Genomic DNA, 12,361 nt, shown 5'->3' with positions numbered 1-12,361 from the left:
GATTTATAACATGAAAACATTTAGTCTAATTAGAATAATACATCAATGAACAATTTCTAAGCAACTTCCTCCTTCAAAAACATTGTTAGGTCTTCATTATTTCCTTCCTTCTCCCTTTCTTTCTTCCCTTCCCCTTCCCCTTCTTTCTTGAGACAGAGTCTCATTCTGTCACCCAGGCTGGAGTGCAGTGATGTGATCTCGGCTCAGTGCAACCACTGCCTCCTGGGTTCAAGCAATTCGCCTGCCTTAGCCTCCTAAGTAGCTGGATTACTGGTGCCCGCCACCACACCCGGCCAATTATTTTTGTATTTTTAGTAGAGACGGGGTTTCACCATGTTTTGAACTCCTGACCTCAGGTGATCTGCCTGCCTAGACCTCGCAAAAGGCTAGGGTTACAGGCACGAGCCACCACGCCCAGCCGATTTTTAATATTTTCTTAAAAATACAAAGGAAGGATCAGCCATGGTGTGTCACGCCTGTAATTCCAGCATTTGGGGAGGCTGAGGTGGGTGAATCACCTGAGATTAGGAGTTCGAGATCAGCCTGTCCAACATGGTGAAACCCCATCTCTACTAAAAATATAAAACAAACAAGCAAGCAAACAAACAAAAAACAACCTAGCACATGCCTGAAGCCCAACTACTTGGGAGGCTGAGGCAGGAGAATCGCTTGAACAGGGGAGGCTGAGGTTGCAGTCAGCCAAGATCGCACCACCGCACTCCAGCCTGGGTGACAGAGTGAGACTCCATCTCAAAAAACAAACAAACAAACAAAAAAATACTTTATAGGTCAAAGCAGTTCAGGGAAAGAGGAAAAAATGGAATTCAGAGTAAAGTGAAAGTGCATCCATGTTTAGGTTATCACATTCCCACATGCCCAATACCCATAAAACAAGAATTTCATTCCATGACACAAAGGAGCTCCTATTACCTTGAATGGTAGTCCAGAAGTATTGGTACCAGGGGGACTGGAACTAACAAAGAAATGTTGGTTGTCCTTGAGTATTTGGTCCTGGGATAAATGAAACAAAGCCATCTGTCTGCTGCCCTACCACTCTGCTGCAGCGCTGCTGGCCCCTCAGCCCCTTACCCTTGCTCCTTCTTGCCACTGGGCCCATGTTCCCTCCACATGCAGCCCTCTCCACTTGTTTCATTCCCTCATTTCCTTGTATTTGTGCTTCTCCAAGATATGGGAACTACCCTCCACCTCTCACTACTTCACATCCTTATGATATGCTCTGAGCAGTGTGCCTGTGCAGAAGTTGTCTCTGTTGCAAGCTTGAAGTTTTACGTTTGTTCTGGTGGTTATTTGGGTAAAAACAGACTCCCCAGCTAGACTGCAAACTCAGGGAGGGCAGAGCCCATGTCTGTCTTTCGTCACACTGTATTGCCAGCACCTGGCACAGTGTCAGGCCCATAGTAGGTGCCCATAAAATGTTATTCTGAAAGAGTAAGTCGTCACTCAGATAGTGTCTGGTTCATATCTATCTTCTGTGAATGCACAGCACTCCTCCCTCGTTTTCCACGTGTTGTTAAGCATTTTCTTTCTTTTTTTGTTGTTGTCATTTTAGTGAGATGTTTGGGAGGGATGAGAAGGAAACTATGCTGTAGTCCCTGATTTTGAATCAAAAGTGTTGACTTCTAATAAGTCTGTGCATAGTTATGCAATGTATTTCCGCAGGCTGTTTTGTGACACGAGCTGTTCGTTAAAATGTCACCTATAATTTTTGTTTTCCCACAGGCTTACATTCAGAAAGTGGAGGTAACTGATATGATTGAACTAGAAAAGAGATTAGTGGATTCCAAAAACTGCCTCGCCTTCCTCATCGAGTATGTCAACTTTTCTCCAGCAGACATTAGGCTAAATAATAGTGTTTTCCAGCGGTATGGAAGGATGGGAGAAATTTTTGAAGAACACAGGAAAATCATTAAAGAGAAAATAGAACAATATCAAGAAGGTCTAAAGGTTGGCATCTTAGATATTTTATTTTCATTTTCTGGAAATGTTTTATTTTTATCTTTTTATGTAGCATTGTCAATTATTTTATTTGAGTGCATACTTTTTTAGCTTTCTCATACTATGTTATAATCTCACTATAAATGTTAGTGGGAGACAGTAATATATTGGATCTTTTATAATGCTTATTGGATGATTAAAGAGTCAGTAGTATACTGATGAATATGCAGTCATTTCTTGATTTTTCAAGGTAATGTGAAAAAAATGGAATATGTCGTGCACAGATGATAGTTAATAAAAATAGCATTTATCTTACATAATTTATATTACTATTTTCAGTTTTTAAAAATTGTTTGAATATCAAAGTTCCCTTGATGAAATGTGCTTTCATACCTCATAATTGCTCACTCTCCTGAGCATTGTGCTCAGAATCGTCACTAACATTCAATAACTCCAGCTTTTTTCTTGGGGGGGAGGGGGCATTATTCCATATAAGATGATTTATGATTTGCCCATTTCACTGTCCAGCCTCATTGCCTACTTCTCCCCACTCCTCACTCGTGACTTTTCAGTAACCCTGTCAACTTCTAGGTGTCTGCTCTCTTATGCTTCTTGTCTCCTGCACATTCTCCCCATCACTCTGAGCACACCCCCGCCCCACATGTGCCTGTTCATCTAGCACGCTCTATTCATTTTTCAGAGAAGCCCTCTCAGCAGACCTCAGTGCTGCTTGTTCTTTCCTGTGCTCTCACTTTGACCACATCTCCACTGGACAATTATCTGATCATTGTGTTAGTATTTGTAAGTCTGCCTCCTGATGGGATCATCAGCTCCTTGAGAGCAGGGCTGTTTCATTGTTACCTTTCTCCATTTATATCCACTTCCCAGCACAGTGACTGACACACTGAAATGCTGTGAGCATTCCATAGCTACTGTCTTAGTAAATGACTTAATATTTACAGTCTCATTTTACAGATGGAAGAGTAAGTTTCCCAAAGATTAAGAGACTTGTTCTAGGTCAGCCAGTACAGATGTCCTTTAACAGCAAGCCATGCTCTCTTTCTATTACACTTATAGCAAATATAGTTAATTGGAAAAATATGTTGTTTGGAGAATAATTCATAGGCTTAAAAAGACTATTCATTTTAAACTGTAGTTTGTATTTTTGTTTTACATTAAGGCTATATCAAATTTTTTTAAAAACTGCAGAAAACATCTTGAGTAGTAAATATTAGATGTTTAAGTTTCAATATAATAGACTCTTGGAAAATTGCTAAGTGGCCCAGAATTATTTATGCTATGTTTTAAAGTATGCTGTTCCACAAACTACACACACTGTCGATGAACTTTTCCTCTCATTTTCCCTCCCCTACTGGGCTAGAGCAATAAGTTTGCCAGGAAACTAGAGAAAGGAGGACAGAAATCAGCCTAGATAATCTATAAAATAGAAAATCTATTTTTGAATAACCTAAATTTTTTGAAGATTTTATTGAGCTATTTTTTTAGAGCCATTTAATTTGGAATGCCTTACCAATACCAATTATGTAATAAGGCTTTTTTACTTGAAACATACAGACCTATCTTATATTAGAACAATATAGTTTTTAAGTGTTTAAATCTGGATTTATTTACCTTACATGTTTCTTGTGAAGAGAGCCCATTGGACAAGAAAAATAACCTTGGAATATCTTGCTTTAGTATTGCTGATTGAAATGATATCAGAGCACAATTAAAGAAATTCCGTTTTTTTCTGTTGTTTATAAAAATAGCATAGGTAAAAATTTTCTTTTAGTCCCATTCTTGATTATTAAGAGATTTTTCAAATGCTGATAAATTATTTGTTTGCATAAATTCTTTAGCATATTAAAGATCACCATTGTCTAACATTTTTATTCATTTTATTAGCTAGAACTTCTTACATAGATAATACAGAGTTGACTTTTTCTAATCTGTGAGTTAGAGGAATCTAAATCCATTAATTTAAAATTTTACAATTCTGCATATTTTAGATCTCAGTCATTTTCCAGATCATCCTTTTATGTTTTACCAGTGACAAAATATAATAAAAATTTTTTGACACCAAGGGGTTTTAACTTTTAAGAATATTAACAACAATTGTTTTTATTAGTTACGGTGTGAACGGTTTGTGGAGGAATTGGAGAGTTATGCTAAACAATCAGAAGAATTTTATTCATTTGGAGATCTTCAGGATGTTCAGCGGTACCTAAAAAAGGCTCAAATACTGAATGGAAAGTTGGATTTAGCTGCAGATAAGGTATAATTCAAAAATTCTTAAAAAGATGAATTAGTTCAATTGAAAAAGCATTGAATTCGTTTTAGTTATTCACCTTTAAGAAATAGATTCAAATAAAATAGTAACCACATTTAATTAGAGGGTAATAGAATGACACAAATAGATTTTATAGACATGCTTCACGGAGTAGCAGTATTGCTGTTTTCTATTGGTAGTGATACATTATTTTCTATGTTAAAGATAGAGTTATATCTCAGTCTTCTTTTTAAACTTTGCATCATTTAATTATTTGTATCATAGTTCTGCTATGATAGTTGGGAGTCCATAGTTTTGAGCAGAAGCAGGCAAATGATAGTACCTGGTTACTGTTTAGTTCTTCTATCTTCATAGAGGACAGCTTAGATTTAGTGGTCGTGTTTTAAAATAAGTTCCATTATTTTCTCTCACCAAGCAATTTTGTTCCCAATACTACTGTTTCAGAAATCAGCTTTTTCATTAGAGGAAGCTGGAGGAAAAAGAGCCATACCCTTTGCCACATAAGATATTTACAGAGTTTAATTGTATTTTATATGAAAAGGAGAATGAAAACATATGATTAACTATGATGCTCTATCATTTTTCTTACACTGAAAGATCTTAATATCTTACCAGTTCAGGTAATTGTTTTATAATAATCACAAATATGTCAACACACGTGGAGAAAATAAAAACTCTGTGGTTATTTTAAACCAAGGCCACTGAGGTGGAACAAGATGGCTGAATAGAAGCCTCCACTGATTGCTCCCCCCACCACCCACAGGAAACCAAGTTTTAACAATTATCAGCACACAGAAAAGCACCTTCATAAGAACCAAAAATCAGGTGAGCAATCACATTACCTGGTTTTAACTTCATATCACTGAAAAAAGCATTGAAAACAGGAAAAACAGTCTCGAAACGCTGATGTTACCCCTCCCCATTCCCCAGTAGCACCCATGTGGTGCAGAGAGAGAATCTGTACACGTCGGGGAGCGACAGCTTAGTGACTGGGGGACTTTGCATTGAACTTAGTGCTGCCCTGTTGCAGCAGAAAGCAAAACTGTTCTGACCTCAGCTGGCACCTACCCACACAGAGACCATTTGGACCAGACATGGCCAGCAGGGAAGCACCCATCCCAGTGGTGAGAACTTGAATTTCTCAGCAGGCCGTGCCACTGTGGGCTAAAGTGCTCTGGAATTTAAAAGACAGTCTAGGTTACAAGGACTGCAATTCTTATGCAAGCCCTAATGCTGTCCTGGGCTTAGAGCTGGTGAACTGGGTTAACATGTGACCTAAGAGACACCATGCTTGGTGGCTGAGGAAGTGCTTATGCCATGCCTCTCCCAACCCCAAGCAGTGTGGCTCACACCAGTGAAGGTGACTCCTTCCTTCTGCCTGAGGAGAGTAGGGAGAAGAGAAAAGACAGCTTTGTCTTGCATCTTGGATACTAGCTCAGCCACAGTAGGGCAGGGCAACCTGCAGGGTTGTGAGGCCCCCATTTCAGGCCTTATCTCCCAGACGACATATGTAGGCATACCCTGGGCTGGAAGAGAACCCACTGCCTTGAAGGGAAGGACACAATCCTGGCAGGATTCATCACCTGCTGACTAAAGAGCCCCTAGGCCCTGAATAACCAATAGTGATATCCAGGTAGTATGCTATAGGCCTTAGGTAAGACTCTGATACATGCTGGCTTTGGGTACCATCTCAGCCACACTAGGATAGAGAACCAGGTGGGACCTTGGGGCCTCCAAGTCCAGGCCTAGGCTCTTAGACAGTATTTCTGGACATGCCATAGGCCAGAGGGGAGCCCACTGCCCTGAAGGGTGAGTCCCAGGCCTGGCAGTATTCACCACAAGCTAACTGAAGAGTGCTTGGGCCTTAAATGAACATTGACAGTGGCCTGGCAGAACTGCCCATGGGCCAGTGGTGGCAGCAGCAGGAGAGGCTCTTCTACTTGTAGAAAGAGGAGGGAAGGGTGGGAAGGATTTTGTCTTGTGGTTTGGGTTCAAGCTTAGTAGAATAGAGCACCAAACCTGGAGAAAGATGCCAATATTCAAGTACAAGGTTACAGAACACCAAGCAAATTTAACCCAAAGAAGACTACCTCAAGGCATTTAATAATCAAACTTCCAAAGTCAAAAATAAAGGAACCTAAAAGCAGCAAGAGAAAAGAAACAAATAGCAACAATGGAGCTCCAACACGTCTGACTGCAGGCTTTTCAGTGGGGACCTTACAGGCCAGGATAATGGCATGACATATTTAAAGTGCTGAAAGAAAAAACTTGTACCCTAGAATAGTATATCTCATGAAAATATCCTTCAAACATGAACTAGCAAGAGAGACTTTCCCAAACAAAAGCTGAAAGATTTCATCAACACCAGACCTATCCTACAGGAAATGCCATAGTTTTCAAATCTGAAAAAACAGGATGAGCAATAATAAATTATGTGAAGGCACAAAACTCATTGGTAATAATAAGCACACAGAAAAACAGACTATTATAATACTGTTTAATTGTGGTATGTAAACTATGCATGTCTTAAGTAGAAAGACTAAACAATGAGCCCATCAAAAATAATAAATACAACTACTTTTCAAGACATAAACAGTACGAAAAGATATAAAGAGAAACAAAGTTAAAAAGCAGGAGGATGAAGTCAAAGTGTAGATTTTTTAGTTAGTTTTCTTTTTGCTTGTTTATGCAATCAGTGTTGTCTTCAGTTTAAAATCATGGATTATAAGATATTATTTTCAAGCTTCACGGTAATCTAACATAAATCTATATACAACAGATACACAAAAAATGAAAAGCAAGAAGTTAAAACATACCACCAGAGAAAATCACCTTCACTAAAAGGAAGACAGGAAGGAAGGAAAGCAAGAGAAGCCCACAAAACAACCAGAAAACATAAAACAAAATGGCAGAAGTAACTCCTTACTTATCAATAATAATATTGAATGTAAATGGACCAACTTCTCTAATCAAAATATATAGCATGAATAAATGGATTTTAAAAAAGCAAGACCCATTGGTCTGTTGCCTTCAAGAAACACACTTTACCTATAAAGTCACATGTAGACTGAAAATAAAAGGTTGAAAAAATATATTCCATGCCAATGGGAACAAAAAATTACCAGGGGTAGCTATGCTTGTATCAGGCAAAATAGACTTCAAGGCAACAACTGTGAGAAGACACAAAGTCATTATATAATGATACAAGGGTCAATTCAGCAAGAGGATATGACAATTACAATTTATATGCAACAAACACTGGAATGCCCAGATATATAAAGCAAATAATATTAGAGTTAAAGAGAGAAACAGACCTCAATACAATAATAGCTGGACACTTAAACACCTCACTTTTGGCACTGGACAGATGTCCCTGACAGAAAACCAACGAAGAAACATCAGATTTAATCTATGCTGTAGACCAAATGAACATAATAAATATTTACAGAACATTTCTTCCAACAGCTGCAGAATGCGAATTCTTCTCCTCAGCATATGGATAATCCTCAAGGATAGACCATATGTTAGGTCACAAAACAAGGTTTAAAACATTAAAAAAAAGGAAATGATATCAAGCATCTTCTCTGACCACAGTGGAATAAAACTAGAAATTAATAAGAAGAATTTTGGAAACTATACAAACACATAGGAATTAAGTAATATGCTCCTGAATGAGCAGTGGGGTCAATGAAAAAATTAAGAAGAAATTGAAAAATTTCTTGAAACAAATGATAATGGAAACACAACATACCAAAACATGTGGTATCTAGTGAAAGCAGTGCTAAGGGGGAAATTTATAGCTATAAGTGCCTACACCAAAAAAACAAAACAAAACAAACAAACAAAAAAAACTAATTATGTGCCTTAAGGAACTGGAAAAGCAAGAGTAAACCAAACTCAAAATCAGTAGAGAAAAGAAATAATAAACATCAGTGCAGAAATTTAAAAAATTACAATGAAGAAAACAATAAAAATTAATGATAAGAAAAGTTGGTTTTTTAAAAAATAAAATTGATAGACCTTTAACTAGACTACCTAAGAAAAAAAGAAGACCCAAATGAGTAAAATCAGAAATGAAAAAGGAGACATTACAACTAATTCTGTAGAAATTCTAAGGATCAATAGTGGCTACTGTGAGCAACTGTATGCCAATAAATAGGAAAATCTAGAGGAAATGCTTAAATTTGTAGATACACACAAAGTACCAGGATTGAACCAGACAGCAATCCAAAACCTGAACAGACCAACAACAAGTAACAAGATTGAATGCATAATAAAAAATCTCCCAGTAAAGAAAAACCCAGGACCCAATGGCTTCACTGCTAAATTCTAGCCAACATTTACAAAAGAACTAATGCGAATCCTACTCAAACTATTCTGAAAAATATAGGAGGAGAGAATACTTCCAGATTTATTCTAGGAGGTTAGTATTACCTTGATACAAAAACTAGACAAAGACACATCAAAAAAAAGAAAACTTTAGGCCAATATCCCTAATGAACATTGAGGCAAAAATCCTCAACAAAATACTAGCAAACTGAATTCAACAATGCATTAAAAACATCATTCATCATGATCAAGTGTAATTTATCCCTGGGATGTAAGGATGGTTCAACATAAACATATCAATCAATTTGATGCATCATATAAAGAGAATGAAGGACAAAAATAATATGATCATTTCAATTGGTGCTGAAAAAGCATTTAATAAAATTCAACATCACTTCATGATGAAAACCCTCATAAAACTGGCTATTGAAGGAACATACCTCAACGTAATAAAAGCCATAAGAGACAGACCCACAGCTAGTATTATACTGAATGGGGAAAAACTGAAAGCCTTTTATCTAAAATGTGGAACACATCAAGGATGCCCACTTTCACCACTGTGAGTCAACATAGTGCTGGAAGTTCTAGCTACAGCAGTCCAATGAGAGAAAGAAATAAAGGGCATCCAAACTGAAAAGGAAGAAGTCATATTTTCCTTGTTTGTAGATGATATGATCTTTTTTTTTTTTTTTTTTTTTGAGACGGAGTCTCACTCTGTCATCCAGGCTGGAGTGCAGTGGCATGACCTCCGCTCACTGCAACCTCTGCCTCATGAGTTCAAGCGATTCTTCTGCCTCAGCCTCTCTAGTAGCTAGGACTACAGGTGCGTACCACCATGCCTGGGTAACTTTTTTTTTTGTATTTTTAGTAGAGATGGGGTGTTACCATGTTGGCCAGGCTGGGCTCGAACTGCTGACCTCGTGATCCGCCTGCCTTGGCCTCCCAAAGTGCTGGGATTACAGGCGTGAGCCACTGCGCCCAGCCAATATGATCTTGTAGTTGGAAAAACATAAAGACTCCTCCAAAAAAAAAAAAAAAAACTATTAGAACTGATAAATTCAGTAAAGTTACAGGATACAAAATTGACATACAAAAATCAGTGGCATTTATGTATGCCAAAGGTGGACAATCTGAAAAAAATCAAGAAAGTAATCCCATTTACAATAGTCTCGAAATTAAATACCTAAGAATTAATTTAGCCAAAGAAGCCACAGATCTCTACAATGAAAAGTATAAAATATTGATGAAAGAAATTGAAGGTGACACATAAAAAGGTATATTCCATGTTCATGGATTTGAATAATCAATATTGTTAAAATGTTCATACTACCCAAAGCAATCTTCACATTCAATTTAATCCCTATCAAAATGCCTATGAGATTCCTCACAGAAATAGAAAAAACAATCCTAAATTTTTTTTGTCTCCTGCCCATCCCCACAGTTCTACAATTTTTATGGAACTACAAAAAACTTAGAATAGCCAAAGCTATCTTGAGCAAAAAGAACAAAACTGGTGGAATCACACTACCTAGTTTCAAATTAGAATTCAGAGCATTAGTAACCAAAACAGCATGGTTTGCTGAAAAACAGACACATAGACCGATGGAACAGAATGGAGAGCGCAGAAACAAATTCATAAATCTACAGTAAACTCAATTTTAGGGAAAAATGCCAAGAACATACTTTGGGAAAAAGACAATCTCTTCAACAAATGATACTGGGAAAACTGGATATTCATATACAGAAGAATGAAACTAGACCCCTGTCTCTCACCATATAAAAAATCAAATCAAAATGGATTAAAGACTTCAATCTAAGACTTCAAACTATGAAAGTACTACAAGGAAACATTGAAGGAACTCTCCAGGAATTTGGACTGGGCAAAAATTTCTTGAGTAATACCCCACAAGCACAGGCAAACAAAGCAAAAGTGGACAAATGGGATCACATCCAGTTAAAAACTTCTGCACAACAAAGGAAACAATCAACAACATGAAAAGACAACCCAGAGCGTGGGAGAAAATATTTGCAAACTACTCATCTGATGAGGGATTAATAACTGGAATACATAAGGAGATCATACAACTCTGTTGGAAAATCTCTAATAACCTGAATTTAAAATAGGCAAAAGATCTGAAGAGACATTTCACAAAAGAAGACATACAAATGGCAAATAGACATTTGGAAAGGTGCTCAACATCGTTGGTCATCAGAGACATGCAAATCAAAACTACAATGAGATACCATCGCACTTCAGTTAAAATGGCTTTTATTCAAAAAACAGTCAATAACTGCTGTCAAAGATGTAGAGAAAAGGAAACTCTCACACACTGTTGGTGGGAAGGTAAGTTAGTACAACCACTATGGAGAACAGTTTGCAGCTTCCTTAAAAAACTAAAACTAGAGCTACCATATCATCCAGCAATCCCGCTGCTAAGTATATACCACAAAGAAAGGAAATCAAGATATCAAAGAGATATCTGCACTCCCATGATTGTTGCAGCACTGTTCACAGTAGCCAAGATTTGGAAGCCTAAGTGTGCAACAAGAGATGAATGGATAAAAGAAAACGTGGTATCTGTACACAATGGAGTACGGTTCAGCCATAACAACGAGATTCTGTCATTTGCAACAACATTAATGGACCTGGAAGTCATTATATTAAGTGAAATAAGCCAGGCACAGAAAGACAAACTTTGCATGTTCCCACTTAACTTGTGTGAGCTAAAAAGTAAAACAATTGAACTCATGGAGATACAGAGTAGAAGGATGGTTACCAAAAGCTGGGAAGGGTAGTGGTGGGGTAGGGGGTAAGTGGGAATGTTGAGTGAGTACAAAAAATAGTAAGAATAAATAAGATCTAGTATTTGTCAATAATAATTTAATTGCACATTTAAAAATAACCAAAACAGGGCCAGGCGCAGTGGCTTACACCTCTAATCCCAGCACTTTGGGAGGCCAAGGCAGGCAGATCACTTGAGCCAAGGAATTTGAGACCAGCCTGAGCAACATGGTGAAACCATTACAAAAATTAGCCAGGCATGGTGGCACGTGCCTACAGCCCCAGCTACTTGGGAGGCTGAGGTGGGAGGATAATTTGAGCCCACGAAGTCGAGGCTGCAGTGAACCAAGATCTTGCCACTGCACTCCAGTCAGGGTGACAGAGTGAGACTATGTCTCAAAAACAAAAAACCAAAAGTGTATAATTGAATTGTTTATAACACGAAAGATAAATGTTTGAGGGGATGGATACCCCATTTAACATGTGATTATTAGGCATTGTATACCTCTATCAAAGTATCTCATGTACACTGTAAGTATATACACCTACTTCTGTGTACCCACAAATATTTTTTAAAAACTGAGGCCACTGAAATTTTAAGTAACCTCATAACCGATGTATTTAGCTAATGTAACACTTTTCAGTTCTCTTCCCAACTGTCCATGTCCTCACATATTTCACAACTAAACCAAGAGGGATGTGTTCAAGACTGAACTCGAGCTTCATTTTCTTTACAGAAGCATCTGTGACTGCGGTATTTCAGCGCTCTCTCTCAACTCTGAGTGTTAGCATTTTATAGTATATTTTATTCACTTAAATAGTTATTTCTCTGAGATGTCTTTTCTATTGCTTTATATTATTATTATTGAAAAATTAGTTAAATTTTCACCTATGTATATATTTTCTCCTGAGCTGGATTACTAACTCCTTGGAGTTAGTATTTTGCAATATAATACTTTTTTTTCTATTTTCCACAGTACCTAACACAATGCTGTGTATATTAA

General features: G+C 37.5%; 1 protein-coding gene across 1 annotated transcript in view; it reads left to right on the top strand.

Annotated features, from left to right (window-relative positions):
• DNAH7 (dynein axonemal heavy chain 7) overlaps positions 1-12,361 on the top strand; it is a 380,869-nt gene that overhangs the window by 137,807 nt on the left and 230,701 nt on the right. Inside the window, exons 18-19 of the mRNA XM_055290080.2 lie at positions 1,741-1,965; positions 4,085-4,231. Of these exons, the coding sequence (XP_055146055.1) occupies positions 1,741-1,965; positions 4,085-4,231 (372 nt within the window). The remainder of the gene's footprint in view (positions 1-1,740; positions 1,966-4,084; positions 4,232-12,361) is intronic.

Source organism: Symphalangus syndactylus, chromosome 8 (genome assembly GCF_028878055.3).
Source record: "Symphalangus syndactylus isolate Jambi chromosome 8, NHGRI_mSymSyn1-v2.1_pri, whole genome shotgun sequence".
Lineage (NCBI taxonomy): Eukaryota > Metazoa > Chordata > Mammalia > Primates > Hylobatidae > Symphalangus > Symphalangus syndactylus.
Note: the sequence above shows the minus strand (reverse complement) of the source record. Positions and strands in the feature narration are given on the sequence as shown.